The sequence below is a fragment of the Malus sylvestris genome, chromosome 10 (assembly GCF_916048215.2).
Source record: "Malus sylvestris chromosome 10, drMalSylv7.2, whole genome shotgun sequence".
In the NCBI taxonomy this organism is placed as follows: Eukaryota; Viridiplantae; Streptophyta; class Magnoliopsida; order Rosales; family Rosaceae; genus Malus; species Malus sylvestris.
This window is the reverse complement of record NC_062269.1, coordinates 22,835,507-22,854,365: the sequence shown is the minus strand read 5'-3', so window position 1 is coordinate 22,854,365 and position 18,859 is coordinate 22,835,507. Positions and strand designations below refer to the sequence as shown.

General features: G+C 40.1%; 2 protein-coding genes across 3 annotated transcripts; both read left to right on the top strand.

The window, feature by feature from the left end:
* Nucleotides 1-415: 415 nt before the first annotated feature.
* LOC126586600 (uncharacterized) lies at nt 416-9,476 on the top strand. Of its 2 annotated transcripts, none has more exons than XM_050251507.1 (14): nt 416-630; nt 1,119-1,763; nt 5,258-5,339; nt 5,445-5,501; nt 5,773-5,828; nt 6,365-6,599; nt 6,786-6,869; nt 7,162-7,236; nt 7,860-7,943; nt 8,197-8,261; nt 8,333-8,576; nt 8,681-8,769; nt 8,842-8,956; nt 9,041-9,476. In XM_050251507.1, the coding sequence occupies exons 2-14, from the start codon at nt 1,186-1,188 to the stop codon at nt 9,080-9,082; spliced, it is 1,806 nt and encodes a 601-aa protein (XP_050107464.1). In that variant the 5' UTR covers nt 416-630; nt 1,119-1,185; the 3' UTR covers nt 9,083-9,476. The 2 variants fall into 2 exon arrangements, with proteins under 2 accessions (XP_050107464.1, XP_050107465.1); XM_050251508.1 differs by lacking the exon at nt 416-630 and adding an exon at nt 644-789.
* Nucleotides 9,477-10,614: 1,138 nt separating this feature from the next.
* LOC126586603 (probable 26S proteasome non-ATPase regulatory subunit 3) lies at nt 10,615-14,269 on the top strand. The gene is made up of 9 exons (XM_050251509.1): nt 10,615-10,831; nt 10,929-11,017; nt 11,178-11,368; nt 11,471-11,608; nt 11,718-11,854; nt 11,958-12,012; nt 12,086-12,196; nt 13,053-13,292; nt 13,490-14,269. The coding sequence occupies exons 2-9, from the start codon at nt 10,939-10,941 to the stop codon at nt 14,000-14,002; spliced, it is 1,464 nt and encodes a 487-aa protein (XP_050107466.1). The 5' UTR covers nt 10,615-10,831; nt 10,929-10,938; the 3' UTR covers nt 14,003-14,269.
* The last annotated feature ends 4,590 nt before the right edge of the window (nt 14,270-18,859 follow it).

The window sequence follows — 18,859 nt, the reverse complement described above, 5'->3', positions numbered from 1 at the left end:
TTGGAGATGGCCTTAGGAACTACATACATAGGAGGGAGCAAGATTCGAATTCCCTTGTAACGGAGGGGAAGATGTCTATACAAGCCGATGAAGCTTTTCAGTGGAGAAAGTGGTAAAAGATTGTCTCAGTCCATCTCAACGTAGTAAGTTTTTTTAGCTTCAGACGTTTGTGCAGCGGTGGGTTTGACCAGTAAACACCAATCCGACCGAACCGTGTTCAACCTACTACAATCCGTGCAGCGGTTTGTTTGACCAATAAACCAATCAAACCGAGCCGTGTCCAATTCAAATCAAACCCATATAAAAATTGAAAAGTTCATTGGGCCCTATGCTAATCCACGCTGTATTCAAGGCTCCGAACCCGGTTAAAACGAAAGCAACCTAATGAGACCCGGGCCCCCATTTACACATCACGGATTCACAGATTCACAGTTAGCCCGAGCGAGACACCCTCTCAAAATCAAGCTCGGACCAAATCCTCTCACTTCTCAATTCAAAACCACACAGAGACACAGTCACACAGCTCTTCCTTCGTCCGCGTCGGCGTCTGCGGCTCTGCAACTGCAATTCTCCTCTTACTTCTTCTTCTCCTTCTTCTTGCTGTTTCTTCTACTCGTAGCTCCACTGGAGGTAAAGATTTCGAGCTCGCAGTAACACTCTAACACCATGTTTGTTTATTGATTTATTTAGGGTTTGGGTTCGGGAGATGGTAAAAGGAGAAAGTGGACTGTTGGTACAGGTTTTGCTGCGGTTTTGCCACTGTTGGTTCAAAAGGCAGATAATTTGACTGTAATTAGTTGCTTTAATTTTGTTTTAATCTGCTTTTTGAGTGTTGTGATTGGTACTTTATTTGAAATCTGGTAAAGATAAAGGTTTTGGTTACTTAAGTTGTTAGGTGTTATAAATCTGGACGTTTGATAAATTATAGTTCCATGAGAACTCAGTTTATTGGGGATATGTTTTAGAATTTTATTTTATATTGGGTTATTCGGTTTGTGCAAAGTACAGAAACTATAGAGTTTAAAATGTTTAAATTTGGTTACTTTCGGCTACGTGCAGGCTTAGTGCTTAGAAGCTCTTTGTTCTGCTCATTGATTTTTTATTGTCGATTGTTGCAGATATCGCCAGAACTGAGGTTTACCTGTGAGGTTATTTGTGCTACATTCTGATTAGACGAGAGGTCTGATGGATTTTGATGAGTATGATTATTTAGAGAAAACAGTTGAAAATCCTGAACCCCCGAAATCAAAAGAAACTGTGAATGGTGGTGAGGAAGCTTCAAAATCTGGAGAGAAAGGTCGCAGCCGAAGTTCAAGGCATAAAGGTGACGAGAAGGGTCACGATGAGGAGCGTCACTCAAAGCGTTCAAAATCTGGAGATGAGTCCCGTGAACGTGGTAATGATAGGCACAGAGAGAGGGGATCTTCTCGTCACCGCTCACAGTCCAGAGACAGAGAAAAGGATCGCCACAGGAGTAGCCGGGATCATAGAGGTAGGGAAGACAGAGAAAGGGAGGAAAGAAATGGTAAGGAGAGAAACAGGGAAAGAGACAAAGAGCGGGATCCCGATCGTGATAGAGACAGGAGAGAACGTGACCGCGAGGGTGACAGGGACCGGGAGAAGGATAAAGAGCCACCACGTCGAAGCATGAGCCATTCAGAAAGGCATCGAAGTGATCGGGATGAAAGAGAAAGGAGCCGGGAGGTGGAGCATAAAGAAAGAGATAAGGAGAGGGATTTGAGGGAGCGGGAAAAAGAAAACAGGTATTCTTTCGATTCATATAGTTTAGCTTTGTGGCAGTTAAATTCTTTGTCAGACTATAGAATTTATTTTTGGATGACCACCATCCTTTGTAGCAATGGAAATTATTGATGGCAACTGGCAAAGTCATTGCATGAGCTTATTACCATTAGTGCTATTAATCGCATGGAGGAATGATATTGTTTCTCATAATAATGCGCCTTATTTTGGGAGAGGATATGTGGGCCTATTTATAAAATGTTGGATGGTGCTCTCCTTCCATTCCCAGCTGATTTAGACAATAGTTCCTATGAGAGACACAACGCAGTCCCTTTTTTAGATATGCATTTTGAAGGGATTGCTCTTGGTAATGCATTAGTGCTTTTCTATTTATGAATCAGGGATCTAAAGGATGGTAGTATTAGCAGTCCAAGAGTATATTATGCTTTTACTTGAGGATCAAAGAGTATAACATGCTTCAAAGAATAATGCACCTCTAAGACCAACTCCAATGGTTAGGGTTAATACCTAATTTTTTAAACCCGAAACAAATTTTTTCCTCCAATGGTTTTGGCCTAAAATTTTAGTGCGAAATTATTAAAGAATGATTTTAGCCAAATTTTTTTTTGGTAACTTTTTTTAAAATAAAGTTTATGTAGATTATCCTAATTTACTTTTATGAACATTTTCACATAAAAATATTTAAATTCCAATAATAAATGAAAAATCACTAAACCTACCTCATTCTTACACATATGCACCAAATGAAAGAACATGAAAAACCACACAACCTACCCATTTGTAAACACAAATACTTAGGTGGGTAGAAAGAAAAAAAAAAGGAAGATGTTTGACGAAAGTGAATTTTGTGTGGGTGTTTGAACAAATACATAGGTGTTTATAGAGTGTTCGGGTGAATTTTGATTTAAATAATTTTTTTAATTGTTTTAGCCGTTGGATTTACTTTTGGGTTGTTATATTTTACTGTTGCATTTGCTCATATTCGACCTCAACCATTGGATTTAATGTATTTATAAATTTGATATAAAAAAAATTGAATCTGGACCATTGGTTGGACATCATGCGATAAAAAAGGTAGTTGTTGGTATTTCCGCAAGTGGCTGAGTTTTGAGTTTTACCCAACCATTTGAATTGGTCTAAGTATGTTTGGTGCTAATTTTGGACCTCTGAAATGTCTTGGAACAATGTGAGCTGTCTCTTTTCTCAATTTGTTGAAATTAGGATCATGGACCAAGCACGCTTCAAAAAGTTATGGTGGAAAAATTTTGTGAAAATCTGTTTTCGAGGCCAAAGAGGCATTTAGTGAGAATCCTTTGTCAGAATTTTGTTGGTGCACTTTTTGTTACTAGTGTCTACCATACCTTTTTGTGGCGTCAATATCTTCTAGTTTGCTCTTTTTTCTTCTTTTTTATGTATGCATATTTGTATGCGACAAGTTCAAACGGGCTGTTGTCCACAAATGACACTTTTGTGGATTACATGGGTGTCAAGACCTGTGACAGGCATCTGTATTTTTCTCTCTTCCCTTTTCTCTCATTTGTACATGCCATTTATAATGGGAGCATTTTTGGTTGTTGGGGTAACCATCTAGTTGCTCGCTCTGTGCACTTAAGTATCAATGTGACAATTTCGGAAAAGGGCTGATGGTTAGGATGGTTGTGTTTGTGTATTATATGCTATATTTGCTCTTTGTGGTGTCTCTGTGTCATCACAAACCCAGGAATTAGTATTAGGGCTTCAGGCCAAACTGATCCAAATTGCTAAATATGATTTTCTAGATTGAAGTTCATTCAAGTTTTTCGTTTTTGATGTTCTAAAACTGAAGCTGGTGAGCTGCTTTGCATTTATAGTGTTGGTAAGAACCTTGGGGAGAAATTTATCTGCAAAAAGAGAATCCTGTTCATTATAGGAACATTTGAAGTTAATGGAGACGTTGTCTGCTGAAAAAAGTTATGTCCGGGTGCATTTTGGTAACTAACTTTCTTTCTTTTTGCTAAGTGGTCAACTCACTTGACAGTGAACCAGTTGTGTACTTATTTGTAGTCTCTGATTGCTCTATTATTAAGTTGCTTGCCTTTTGTTTTTATTCAGCCTAGTCTCACATGGGTTCTGTGCTGGATGTGGAACTGTATCCATCTTGAACATATAATCACCTTTTCTGTGCCCTAGATTGTTATTTCTTTCCTCCCAAGCATTTTCCAGCTTGGATAAGTGGGTTCATGCTATTGTTTAAATGAATATTCTCAGTTTGTCATACTTAGCTTCATAAGTTACTTATATTTAACAACCTTAGAAATTCTGAATATTGAACACTAGATTCTGGGAACTCGCAGATATGCTAGAGCAATCATCAGATGGTCTTTCTGGCAATTGGGCCAGGCACAGCTCAGGTCATGGGTCTTAAGTGTTTCTTCTAAACTTTCTGGACTCTATTTAGAAGCTTGCAATGCAAGATTGAGGGTTCAATGTTGGAGAATTTGACCACAGTGGTGATGTCATGTAATGCTTTTCGTTATCGTCTCCTTCTGAACTCCGTTGCTTAATTATATTTATTCTGTTGCAGAAATGCTGGTAGGGGGAGAGATGGGCTTTGCTTAGAGAAGTATCTCATCTTCTGGTGCTTATGGGAAATTCAGTTTTCAGTGGTTACAAGATTGGCTGTCATTTTTTTAGTGTGTATATGTATACTTATTTTCACGTGTTTGATTGCTTGTCTTTAGGGTTTAGGCTGACCTTTGCTACCTTTGGAAGTTTTTTTTTTCTTCTTTTTGTGATCATTGGCTCCGGAGAGGACTTTTGTAGCTTTGCAAGCTTAGATACCTGCTATTATTTTACCCAATGTGCCTGTATATGTACAAAAAATTATACTCACGTACAAGCTTTTATTCCCTCTTTTGAGAAACTTATGCAGATTGCTCATCTTACAGGCCTCACCTTTGGGTATTTCTTGAGCTCTCTTTGAGAGTCACATTTATAAAAATTGCATCATTTTAAAGTGACGTTTTGGGTGTGACTGCAAATAGATTTAGAATGTGATTTCAGTTTATAGGTTATTACTTTGTTCTGTGTGTTTGTGATTCTCTCTCTGGAATAATAGCTTCTAACAGTTTCCAAATAATTGCAACTAGGTCCTTTGGTACCGCCATCCATACAACTTGATGGTGCTGTTTCATTTAACATTATATTGTGTATAGAAGGTACCGATCTGTTAATCCATTTTTTGAAGTTGGATTGCATGCATTACCTGCTTAGCAATTAACACCAAATATACGAATTTCACTCAATTGACATATTGTACCACAGATTGGTTTTTATTATATATTAAATAACAGATTCCTTTCTAGGTATCACTCAGGTTGTTTTCTCTGCCAATTAAGGATTTTTTTTTCTATTTCAGGATCCAAGGATACTTTATGTTTGATCTTTACATGTTCTTCTTTCTTGACGTGTTCTCCACTCATTAATGTCTTGTCAATTTCTCATTTCTGTGCTGCAGAAGACATAAAGACAAAAAGGAAGAAGGGACAGAACCAGAGTCTGATCCAGAGAGAGATCAAAGGACAGTATTTGCTTATCAGGTATAGCAAATACATTTGTATATGCATTCTATTGTGTTATCTTGAACTTCTATCTCCCAGGTTCGTATATCATAACAACAACATTTTGGTGAACAAATTTGACAGATTTGTTTGAAGGCAGATGAAAGAGATGTATATGAGTTCTTCTCAAGGGCTGGAAAGGTTTGTTCATTTCACGTCTATCCATATCATGTTCATTTAGCAAATCATAGATGATAAAGCTTCTACACTATATAGCTAAAAGGGACTTGATTTAAAGCGTTAACTTGTATCAATTAAGAAGTTTCTGTTGATTTAGTCCTTGCTTCAACTTAACTGATAACCGGAAACCCATAATGATTTGATATTCTATTTATGTCATTCTTTGGCTGTGGCTGTAGTTGTAAGTGTATTTCTATCACTGTTAATCTAATAGCTGTGATTTGTGTTTCAGGTCCGCGATGTACGTCTTATTATGGATCGCAATTCAAGACGTTCGAAGGGAGTTGGGTAGGTTTTCTTCTATCTTGGTGGTAAAAGCTTTGGTCGTTAAGAGAAGTTCACTTTAAGAATAGAATTACACATTTAGGCACTGTAGGGTTTAAGACGGTGCGAGAGTTTAAAGTCATTTGGTTTGTTGACAAGATGCTATGGTTACATTCTATGGTGCAAATAAAACTATCCTGTTTAAAGTCGATTGATCTCTGTTGGAATTTGGTTTTGGAATGGCTGCCAGTTCTTCCTTCTCAATGGGCGTACTTTCCTTATTTTCATTTTCTCGTTCAGTACGCGGCTTCATTAGACCATTCACAATGTTAGAATTTTGTACCATCACCATTGGAAATTTACGGTGATACAGATCTCCTTTGTCTAAATGCAATGCATATAGTGTAGGTTATTCCGACTGGTCATATGATCATATAAAGGACATTTCTCTCCCCGTATTTGAACTATGTTTGGAACTTGCAGTAAAATCTAGCTTACATGTTTCTGTATGTGGCAGTTAGGTTTAAATCATTCAAGATCTAATGTTGTCTAGTTTGTAGGTATATTGAGTTTTATGATGCGATGTCAGTACCTATGGCGATCGCACTCTCTGGTCAGCCTCTTCTTGGTCAACCAGTGATGGTGAAGCCATCAGAGGCTGAGAAGAATCTAGTTCAGTCAACAACATCTGTTGTCACTGGACCAGGTGGGATGATAGGCCCATATTCTGGTGGAGCTAGAAGGCTGTATGTTGGAAATCTCCATACCAATATAAAAGAAGATGATCTCCGCCAGGTGAGTAGTTTTGTGACTTGGTTCTCATGTTGACATCTCATTATGTTATATAATTGAGCTTGCTCTTGGTGATAATTCTTCTGAGCACTTTTGTTCACGGTTCTGTTTTTCTTTGGAAGTATTGCTGCTTTTTTGTATTTTGGCTCGGTTGAGTATTTCAATCTTTAATATTTGTTATTTATACAGGTTTTTGGAGCATTTGGTCCTGTAGAACTGGTTCAGTTGCCTCATGATGAAACTAACAATTGCAAAGGTTTTGGATTTGTGCAGGTCTGTTTCACTAGAAATTGCATCTTAACCAACCGTGGATAAAAAAATAAATATATCTGTCTGTATGCCGGTTCATTATAGCTTGAGTTGGAAATTAGAATTGGCTTTTAACCAACCAGCCCCCTCTGGAAGGAAAAATAAAAACCGTCTTATTTGAGTTATTTTTTCCCCTTTTACTTATTGTAGCATAGCACACCAATTCCTTTCCAGCTGTCCGTATCAGATACTTTATATGATTTCTTGCAAGTTTATTGGATAAATCAAACTCATTGAATCAGTTGCTTGCATGCAGTTTGCACGTCTTGAAGATGCTAGAAATGCTCTTAGTTTGAATGGGCAATTGGAGATTGCAGGTCGTGTAATTAAGGTAATGACGCTTTATCATATTGTTATTGTACTTCTTTCCCCCAAAAGATATGCTTGCGTCGTGAACTCTTTCCAAATTCGTCAATTAGGCTGTTTGTTAGTTCTTTGACATCCTGCCTCTGATGCTTCTAGTTGTATGAGTGGTGCTTGGAATGTTAGTTCATCAGGCCAATTAGTGATGCTTATACAGTGTGATCACTGTGAAATAGGAAAACTCAGCAGGCATACTGTGCGATAGCACTGAGCTCGTGTTTTCTTAATGTGCACACTGAGTAGCATGTAAATAATGTTCACATTAATGGTGAACGCAATTTTTTAGATAAGTACAAGCACTTGTTGATGATACCATTAGTATTGTGACTATTGTCTGAAATGAGTGCATAAGTGTTTATCCTTTTGTGATTTAAAATATGTGTAGTGGTGATGTGTCTAACTGCCATCATTTTAATTTGAACTGGGTGGATCAGAGTGACACTTAGGCGGTTGCTTTAGATTCAGTTTTCCAAAAGAAAGTCATTGCATTGGTACTTAACTACATTCACATACAAATTTTGTAAAAGGATGAGTTAATGTAAACAAATATTATTTGGAAGTACACTTACCGGAATCCTCATTTTTATTTAGGTGTCGGCTGTTACAGACCAAGCTGGAATGCAAGATCTTGGAGCAAATGCTGGTGATTTTGATGACGATGAAGGCGGTGGCTTGGTAAGTAATATTGCTCATTTCCGATGGCTGTGTGTGTTTGATAATTCAAAATAACACACCATTCATGAGTTATGTTAATGTTTTACTGGTTTCGGCACTTTTTCCCTCATTGCTTTACATTGCCTCTCAAGGGATTGTTGACATCAGCACTACAAAGCAAAGGGCAGTTTAGAATAGAACGAGATTACTAAAGAGTATCTGCACTGCATAATTTTTTGCTTGACCTAATTGAATTGTTTTGATAATCTTACAGTCATTGAATGCCCGCTCTCGAGCAATGCTTATGCAGAAATTGGACCGTAGCGGAACTGCATCAAGGTTTGTCTTTTTTTAGCACGCTGGTGTACTTTGATTTGTTTTCATTAGTCTTACATTGTCTTTGCTTGCAGTATTACTGGTCCCTTAGGCACAACCGCTGTCAATAGCGCTGGTGTTTCCTTACCAATGGCACCAATCCTGGGAGCTGCACCAGGAATTTCTTCTCTTGTTCCTCCCATTACCTCTGTTCCTGGTTTTGCTGGACTTGGTATTGCAGGGCTTCAAATTCCGACAGCTACTCTTCCATCTGTAGATACAGTTGGTGTTCCAAGCGAATGTTTACTGTTGAAAAATATGTTTGATCCCACGGCTGAGGTTGGTGGTTGATTCCTTTGATAAGTACAGATTTTTCTAATTCTTGTTTAAATTTGCTTCCGTACCATTCTTTGAATTCTTGTCTCGGTTTTGTTTTTGAGCAGTCGGAACCAGACTTTGACTTGGACATCAAAGATGATGTTCAGGAGGAGTGTTCAAAATACGGGAAATTGAAGCATATATATGTGGACAAGTAAGTTTTGTTTGCATTATTTATATGGCCCTTTCGCTCTAATATATGTCTCACATTCTTGTTAACAAGCAGGAATACTGCTGGACACGTGTACTTACGATTTGAAACTATAGAAGCTGCTTTAAATGCTCGACATGTTCTCCACGGAAGGTGGTTTGCTGGAAAGATGATCGAGACAACGTTCATGGTAATTTCATATTTTTGGCGGCCATATATGTTATTGCTTTTGCTTCGTATTCTCATTTATGAAAATGTCTGTTCATTCGTGCAGTTGCCCCAGACCTACGAGGCTAAATTCCCGGACAGCAGATAGGATAAAATATGCAGTGCTGAAAATGTAGAAAAAAGTAGCCGGTACGCCCTGTTGGTGGTGGCCTCTGAATTTTGGGTCCAATTTTCATGTGAGAGTACTTCAGTGAATCATCATCGGGGCTTTGTGTGAAAGAAGAAAGGATGTGATGGGTGGGAATTACGTGTAGGTTACTTTGAAATTTTTACAGCCAGTGAGAAGTGAATTTACAGATACCCGGGTTTGCAGACCGATGGCTGCTCTCGTTTGTTGAATTTTCGAGTGTTTTCGTTCCCTTACTAAATGGATGGGTGCTGTAAGTGCTGTTACTAGATTTGTCTTGACTAAATTGAATGTACAATGCAAGTGTTTTGAAAGATTCGACTTGACCATCTAATGTAAAGTGAAAATTGCTCTAGTTTTTGGGTCAGAAAAATGGGGTATATCAAAACTTGAAGGAATTTAAGGTACCTCCAGCGTACGCGTTACCATTCAATACTGCAGGATTCTTGGTTAAAAGCGCAATCCCACCTCCAAATACAATGTAGAAGTTTTGCATATGCATTGCTGATCCGATTTCAAGTATTCTTATGTGTCAAACCAATTTTCTCTTTATACCGGTCTATTTTTCAAGTTGCATCTCATAGATTATTCTTGCAAAATTTACCCAAATTGGAAATGTTTAAGACATCTAATTGAGTTCAAAGAAATAAATAAATACTTTGTTATATAAGAAACAATGAAATTTTAAAAATTAAATAGGCAAATGGTTTCAGATTGAATTGAGTTTTTACAAAGATAATCTATGAATCGAGACTTACAAAATAAACGATCCGGATCATTAAAATTCGATGTGGAGTGGAACTCACACCGAATCCCTATTTTTTGAAAAAAATGGAGATCCCTTTGTACAAAGGGCCTGATATATCAGGACGCGCTCCACCCCATGACACCGGACATTGGGCAAGGCGGCTGCGCTGCGTTAGAAGACTGTTGTGTTGGGAAGGTGTCGCGGCGAGGCCTTGTTGAAAAGCTCAAGGCAAGAAAGGAAAGATAAAAGTGAAGAAAGAGAGGAGGAATAAAAGAGGATTGAGTGGGGGTTGAAAAAAGTATGCCAATGAGAGGAGATGGAGAGGGTTCGTTTTATTCAAGGGAGTGGAGGAAAACTTATGAAATTCTTCAACAAATATTTGGCTCTAAAAGCATTCAACGTTAAAAACGACGTTCTTGTAATCATTATAAAAGCAATTCAGTGTCATTCTGTGTTAAATTTAGTAAATACATTGCTCTCCCATGTTTGGCAAAATTACAAAACCTAATGGACGCATTGGATGGCAAGTGAATTGAAACTTGAACACAAAGTTCAATGTAGAGATAAATATTTTTAAATTACTTGAGTTACAAGTTTGTTACTTTTTTCATATTGGGCTGTTTGATTGGGCCTTAGTAGTTTTTAATATTGCACCAATCCAATAACTATCAGTTGGGCTTTTTCCATATAAGTGAAATTGTCTCAGATTTTTATTTGGAAAAGTAGATAAAATCACAAAAGAAAAGAAAAATAAGGGAAGAGAGAGAGAAAGCGACGCCGTATGAACATCAGCCTTCTGTTCCTCTCTCTCACTCTTCCTCGTTCTCTCTCTCTCTCTCTCTCTCTCTCTCTCTCTCTCTCTCTCGCTCGCATAAACTTGCAGAGGAGGAAACCGTAGCAAAACCCTAGTTCCTCCATCGCCAAATCGATTTCCATCAGCGCGTGCCACTGCCAAATTCAAGGTAAATTCGCTTTATTCATACTGCAAATTTCAACTTTCTCGCTTTAATCTTCGTTTCGTCGTTCGTTAAATCCACGTTCTGTGTAATCTGGAAACAGTCACTGCAAGATGACTCAAGACGTGGAGATGAAGGAGGTCCCGGCGCCTTCCAATTCAGTTTCTTCGGCTTCTCCGTCAACACTACACAGTAAGTCTACCATCTGCATCCATAATATTATATGTACATGTATCTGTAAAACCCTAAATTTCCCGCATTTTTTGTATAGTTTAAGTAAGTTAGCGGTAGCTTGTCGAACTGGGTATGTGAGATTTGACTTTAGACTTTCAAATTTTACTGGGTTTGTTAGATTTGAAGGAGATTGCTTCACTCCTTGAGACTGCTGCTTATACCCGGGAGGTTAGGCGAATTGTGCGTGCCGTTAGGCTAACGATGGTGTTGAGGCGGAAGCTGAAGGTTTCTGTGATTTCAGCATTCCTCAATTTTGCCCTTACACCGGGATCTGAGGTTCATAGCCGCTTATTGTCATTTCTTCCCAAGGTGATTTTTGATATACCATATTGAATTTTGGATTTGAGCTGGTGTATTTGATGTTCTTGTTTAGTTTTGAGCACTGTGAAAGTGGAACATTTGGTTGTACAGGATGATGAACAGGATATGGATGTTGATACCGCAACATCTGCTACTCTAGTTCCCGCAAAGCATGCCTTGCCAGAGTTAGAGATGTACTCCTACTTGCTTGTGCTCATTTTTCTGATTGATCAGAAAAAGTACAATGAGGTGAAGCAATATACTTGTAACATGTTATTACATCTGCCTCTGGATCGTTTACTTACTAAAAGTTGAAGCTCTTATTTTTTGTGATAACATTGAACTTGCTGCCCTTTAGGCTAAGGCTTGTGCCTCGGCAAGCATTGCTCGTATTAAGAACTTGAATAGGAGAACCATTGATGTTCTGGCATCCAGGCTGTACTTCTATTACTCCCTTAGCTATGAACTCACTGGTGATCTTGCAGAAATTAGAGGGTGAGTTAAATGCTATCGTGATATTTAGGTACAAATGTCTTTTTATTCTTTCCGCATTTCACTTGTTCTTTTACGACTAAATTTTTCACTCATTCCTTCACAGAAATCTCCTGAATCTTCACCGGATTGCAACTTTGCGCCATGATGAGCTGGGCCAGGTAATTTTTTGATATTGTAAGCTACTGTGCCTATCCCACTGGTTTCTTACTTGTGGATAATAATGTGATGCAGGAAACACTTCTTAACCTTCTGCTTCGCAATTACCTCCACTATAACCTGTATGATCAGGCTGAGAAACTGAGGTCCAAGGCACCCCGATTTGAGGCTCACTCAAACCAGCAGGTCAGGCTCAATTATTTGAATCTGTAGCTTTAAACTATGTATCTAGGATCACCATAAATGTAAATGTATGGGTCAGTCTTTTTTTGTAATTTTATAATCAACTTCTAATCTTATGCATGTGTGTAATAAAGGTGATGTGACATAGGTACTGTGAGATGTTTTTGGTGACTTGTTTTTTCCTTGAGATGGGTGCTGTTTCTTGAATATTTTTCTTTCTTTAGTGTTTATTTGGGTTCATTCGTATTTTCTGACTGCTTCATCTCTCTTTTAATTCTTATTATAGAAAAAGAAAGATGTATTGTGATAGCATGCTGGTCTATCTTGTGTTTTTGCGTTCTTGAACTGTCATTCATGCTTGTTATCAATGGATCGCAAAGCTTTGATCTATTTCATATCTTAATCATATTCGTGTAACATGTTGGTCTAGCATGTGGTTTTGCCTTCTTCCACGGTCAATCATGCTTACTATCAATAACATTTTACTGCTCTGTTAGCACGTTGCAATTTGTGTATAAACTCTACTCTTCTTTTGTGTCTATATTTCAGAATGTTTTAAATTAAATGTTACTAATTTCTGTTCTGGGAATAAGCTTAGTTATTTCTGAGAGGAAAGTATACAATTTCTTCACTTCTCTTGTTTTAATCTTTCCTTGGCAACTTTAAGGGAAACAAGGAGGGTCATTGGGAAGTATGTAGATTTACCACCAGACTGTTCTCATAAAGTCAATTTATAATAGCTTAAAACTTTGTGGTAGAGGATGTATACATCAGAGAAAAAGCATCTATTTCCTCGGTTGTGGTTCCTCTCTTTCTAACTGCAAGATGCATATTCTGATTTGACAATATTCTCTTGCAGTTCTGTCGGTATCTCTTTTACCTAGGAAAGATCAGAACAATTCAGTTGGAATACACTGATGCAAAGGAGTCCCTCCTGCAAGCTGCTAGGAAAGCCCCTATAGCAGCCCTTGGTTTTCGGATTCAATGCAACAAGTGGGCAATCATTGTACGCTTATTGCTTGGAGAAATCCCTGAGAGAACTGTTTTTATGCAAAAAGGCATGGAGAAGGCTTTGAGGCCATACTTTGAACTAACAAATGTAAGTCTGGATTTCTCGAAAACCTTCAACTCTGAACTCTAAACTTTACTCTCTTATCAAGTTTGAGAATAATGATTTCTGTTGAATAGTAGTAATGCAGTTTGTGACGCTGGGATGGCCTCCTTGGAATCAACTCCTGATTAGGTCATGAGCTTTTTTCTACTGCTGGTTTTGATCAAGACAATTTGTTTTTTCAGGCTGTGAGAATCGGTGACTTGGAGCTATTCAAAAATATTGCGGAGAAGTTCTCGAATGTATTCAATGCAGACAGAACCCACAATTTGATTGTTAGGCTGCGACATAATGTCATAAGAACTGGGTTGCGTAACATCAGCATCTCTTATTCCCGCATTTCTCTGGTTGATGTTGCTAAAAAGTTGCGATTGGACTCTCCAAACCCGGTTGCTGATGCTGAAAGCATTGTCGCCAAGGCAATCCGAGATGGTGCAATTGATGCGACCCTGGATCATGCAAATGGATGGATGGTGTCAAAGGAAACTGGGGATATCTACTCTACTAATGAGCCCCAAGCTGCATTCGACACGAGAATTGCATTTTGCCTTAATTTGCACAATGATGCAGTGCGAGCGCTTCGATTCCCGCCAAATTCCCACAAGGAGAAAGAAAGTGCTGAGAAGAGGAGGGAGAGGCAACAACAGGAGCAAGAGCTTGCAAAGCACATAGCTGAGGAGGACGATGATGAGTTTTGAAGCAGTTACATCTACGCTCTGTGCAATGCTCTCAAAAAGCTATCCGCGTTTCTTTGAAAATGTCTATCAAGAACATTTTGGTTCCTTGTCTGATTGACCCGGGATGGTGCCTGTTTCCGTTTATGTTAAAGATTTGTTGTGTTGAGCCTAAGCGACCTCTTTCAATCATATTTTGAGGTTGCTTGTTTCATTCCGTTATATATGATACGAACATTGAATATTTGACATTTTTCACCAGACATTGAACATGTTTATCAGGTTGCCTTAGTAGTGCCTTCTCGCTGTCGTTCGTTCTTATGTGATTTTGGTTGACAAAATCTAAAATTATGTGATTTTGGTTTGACGCATCGAATCCGGAAGGAAGAAGTGGTTGTAGCTTTGAAGAAGATGAAGCATAAAAAAGCAATAGGCCCAGACAATATACCAATCGAAGTGTGGAAACTTTTGGGAGAGACAGGTATAACATGGCTCACTGACCTTTTCAATAGGATTTTGAAAACGAAGAAGATGCCAAATGAGTGGCGAACGAGCACTTTGGTGCCTATCTACAAGAATAAGGGCGACGTACAAAATTGCATGAACTATAGGGGTATTAAGCTAATGAGTCATACAATGAAGCTCTGGGAGAGAGTCATTGAGCATAGATTGAGGCAAGAGACACGGGTTTCAGACAACCAATTCGGGTTCATGCCAGGGCGCTCAACCATGGAGGCAATCTATCTCTTACGAAGATTGATGGAAAGATATAGAGATGGGAAAAAGAATTTACACATGGTCTTTATAGATTTGGAAAAAGCGTATGATAGGGTCCCAAGAGACATTCTTTGGAGGATTTTAGAGAAGAAAGGAGTACGAGTAGCATATATCCAAGCTATAAAGGATATGTATGAAGGAGCAAAGACTGCCGTAAGAACTCATGAAGGACAAACCGAAAGCTTTCCCATAACTGTAGGATTACATCAAGGCTCATCCTTAAGTCCTTACCTTTTTGCGTTGGTAATGGATGAGTTAACAGGACATATTCAAGATGATATTCCTTGGTGTATGCTTTTCGCAGACGATATAGTGTTGATAGATGAAACTCAGGAAGGGGTAAATGCAAAGCTTAACCTTTGGAGAGAAGTGTTGGAATCTAAAGGTCTTCGCTTAAGCCGATCAAAGACAGAATATATGGAGTGCAAGTTCAGTGCAAATGGAGGCCAAAACGAGTTAGGGGTGAGGATCGGAGATCAAGAAATACCAAAGAGCGACCGTTTTCGTTACCTAGGATCTATCTTGCAAAAGAACGGAGAATTAGATGGAGATCTCAACCATAGAATACAAGCTGGATGGATGAAGTGGAAGAGTGCATCCGGCGTGTTGTGTGACCGCCGTATGCCACTGAAGCTCAAGGGAAAATTTTATAGGACGGCAATAAGGCCGGCGATGCTGTATGGCACAGAATGTTGGGCGGTGAAACATCAACACGTACACAAAATGGGTGTAGCGGAGATGAGGATGCTTCGTTGGATGTGTGGGCACACGAGAAAGGATAAGATTAGGAATGAGGATATCCGGGGTAAAGTAGGAGTAGCCGAAATTGAAGGAAAGATGAGAGAAAATCGGTTACGGTGGTTTGGACATGTGCAAAGAAGGCCTACTGACGCTCCGATTAGAAGATGCGACTATGGGACAGAGGTTCAGGGCCGAAGGGGTAGAGGAAGACCTAGGAAAACTTTGGAAGAGACTCTAAGAAAAGACTTAGAGTACTTGGATCTAACGAAGGACATGACACAGGATCGAGCACAATGGCGTTCTAAGATTCATATAGCCGATCCCACTCAGTGACTTGGATTTTCCAAGTCTCCAACCGAGAAGTTTTCCTCACTCGGGAAATTAAGGGAACACAACCCCAACCTACATGCTCCACTCAGAAAGCTTCAACATACAAGTTTCAACAAAAGAAAATTCAAAGAACTTAGCGAAGAAGGCTTTGGTGTATTTAACACAATACGTTGAAATGAAGGAAAGCTTATTTATTGATATCCCCGATAAGCTACAAATATGTACATATACATGAGTCAAAATAAACACACAAGAGGGAGCCTTCACAAAGGTTGCTTAGGAGAAGTCTCAGCAGTCGGTAGAGCCCTAGAAAGAGAAGGCACCGGAGGGGGATCATTTGGAGCCTCAGTACTGGACAGAACCCTAGAAGGAGGAGGCATCAGAGGTTGATCATTCGGAGCTTCATTACGCGGTACAGCTCCAGAAGACGAAGGCAATAAATGCCTTTGGAACAAACCCACAAATCTCTGATGATCAAGTAAAACCTGACCATCAGTTTCCTTCATCTGGTCAAGCTTCCTCTTCATGTTTGTAGCATAGTCATGTGCGAGCCGGTGCAACTGTTTATTCTCATGCTTGAGCCCTCTAATCTCCTGTTTGAGACTCATCACTTCAGCCGCCAATGATTCAACTTGGCGGGTTCGAGCAAATAGGCGTTGGGCCATATTAGACACAGAACCTGCACACTGAACACTGAGAGCCAGGGAATCCTTAACAGCTAACTCATCAGACCGTTTGGAAAGTAGTCTGTTATCTTTGGGAGTGAGAAGGTTCCTGGCCACCACCGCAGCGGTCATATCATTCTTCATCACGGAATCCCCAACGGTAAGAGGACCAGTAGGGGAGACGAAGGATGGGCGCCATATGTTGTCTAGAGAAGGCGGGGCTGTCTCTTCAACAAGGTTCAAGTCAAAACGACGGTTGGAGGGGCCAGACATTTTCAAAGGTGTTGAAGAGAGAAGAGGTCGGACAAATCAAGATCTTAGAAGTGCAAGAATGAAGCTTCTACTGGTGGAGATTCAAGTGTGCTTTGGAACTTAATGCCAGCCCCTATAAAAATCTGCACTCGACGGAGCTTCAGAAATCGAAGAGGCGCCTGCTCAGAAATCGAAGAGGCGTTTGCTTTCTCAAAAGCTGGGCTGCTTAGAGATCACGAGGGTTGATCTCAGAAATCGAAGAGGCGTTTGCTTTCTCAAAAGTTGGGCTGCTCAAAGACCACGAAGGCCGATCTCAGAAATCGAAGAGGCGCTCGCTTTCTCAAAAGCTGGGCTCCCCAGAGACCACGAGGGCCGATCTCAGAAATCGAAGAGGCACCTACTTTTCCAGCCTTGTCAGCACCTGTCACACGCACACTCAGCTTTGCGGAAATTATGGGCATTCTGTAGAAGACTTCTGGGGAAGTAGAAAACACATGAATCTTACTGTTCAATCACCCACTTCCCACACGCAACAATAGCTCATGGGTACCACAGATAACTTTGCCAAAGTTCTCTGCCAAAGTTGAGCACGTGAAGCTTGCAGCTCCCACTACATCGCTCTGACCAAGAAGGGTAAAAGAATAGCAAAGAAACAGCACTAACAAAGTTTAGACCCATAAATTTTGAAGGTCTAGCTACCATATTATTACCCACAAGGGTAAAGGAACAGTACCACTGCTGGATAATTGGAAAGTTCCTGTGTGTCAACCTCTGTGCTTCGTGGCAAGGTAGACTAGCAAACATGCCCAACCTTTACTCACATTCGAGAAAACACTCCTAATAAGATTGCTTGCTCCAAAATCGAAGAGGCACCGTCCTCCGAATCTCGAGAGCCAGACTCCCAACATGACTACTTTCTTAAAAATCGAAGAGAGGGTAAAGGAACAGTACCATTGCTGGATAATTGGAAAGTCCCTGTGTGTCAACCTCTGTGCTTCGTGGCAAGGTAGACTAGCAAACATGCCCAACCTTTACTCACATTCGAGAAAACACTCCCAACAAGATTGCTTGCTCCAAAATCGAAGAGGCACCGCCCTCCGAATCTCGAGAGCCAGACTCCCAACATGATTACTTTCTCAAAAATTGAAGAGACACTGCTCCCCTAATCTTCGAGAGCCAGACCCCCAGCATGATTGCTTTCTCAAAAATCGATGAGGCATCGTTCTCCGAATCAATCGAAGAGGCGCTCGCTTTCTCAAAAGCTGGGCTGCTCAGAGACCACGAGGGCCGATCTCAGAAATCGAAGAGGCACCTACTTTTCTAGCCTTGTCAGCACCTGTCACACGCACACTCAGCTTTGCAGAAATTATGGGCATTCTGTCGAAGACTTCTGGTGAAGTAGAAAGCACATGAATCTTACTGTTCAATCACCCACTTCCCACACGCAACAATAGCTCATGGGTACCACAGATAACTTTGCCAAAGTTCTCTGCCAAAGTTGAGCACGTGAAGCTTGCAGCTCCCACTACATCGCTCTGACCAAGAAAGGTAAAAGAATAGCAAAGAAACAGCACTAGCAAAGTTTAGACACATAAATTTTGAAGGTCTAGCTACCATATTATTACCCACAAGGGTAAAGGAACAGTACCACTGCTGGATAATTGGAAAGTCCCTGTGTGTCAACCTCTGTGCTTCGTGGCAAGGTAGACTAGCAAACATGCCCAACCTTTACTCACATTCGAGACAACACTCCCAACAGGATTGCTTGCTCCAAAATCGAAGAGGCACCGCCCTCCGAATCTCGAGAGCCAGACTCCCAACATGATTACTTCCTCAAAAATCGAAGAGACACTGCTCTCCGAATCTCGAGAGCCAGACCCCCAGCATGATTGCTTTCTCAAAAATCGATGAGGCATCGTTCTCCGAATCTCGAGAGCCAGATACCACAGACCACTTTTTCAAAGTGCTCTGACAGAGTTAAAACATGTGAAACTGGCAGCTCCCACTACCGTGCTATGACCAAGCAGGGTAAACGAATAGCATTACTACTTGTTGTTAGGGAGACTCCTATATATGTCGACCTCCATCCCCAACGGACAGGCAGACCTGCAAAAAT

Coding starts and splice junctions, on each gene's coding strand:
- LOC126586603 (XM_050251509.1), top strand. CDS start 10,939: ATGACTCAAGACGTGGAGATGAAGGAGGTCCCGGCGCCTTCCAATTCA. Junction 11,609..11,717: donor ATCAGAAAAAGTACAATGAG/GTGAAGCAATAT, acceptor GCTGCCCTTTAG/GCTAAGGCTTGTGCCTCGGC. Junction 13,293..13,489: donor CATACTTTGAACTAACAAAT/GTAAGTCTGGAT, acceptor TTGTTTTTTCAG/GCTGTGAGAATCGGTGACTT.
- LOC126586600 (XM_050251507.1), top strand. CDS start 1,186: ATGGATTTTGATGAGTATGATTATTTAGAGAAAACAGTTGAAAATCCT. Junction 6,600..6,785: donor AAGAAGATGATCTCCGCCAG/GTGAGTAGTTTT, acceptor TTATTTATACAG/GTTTTTGGAGCATTTGGTCC. Junction 7,944..8,196: donor ACGATGAAGGCGGTGGCTTG/GTAAGTAATATT, acceptor ATAATCTTACAG/TCATTGAATGCCCGCTCTCG.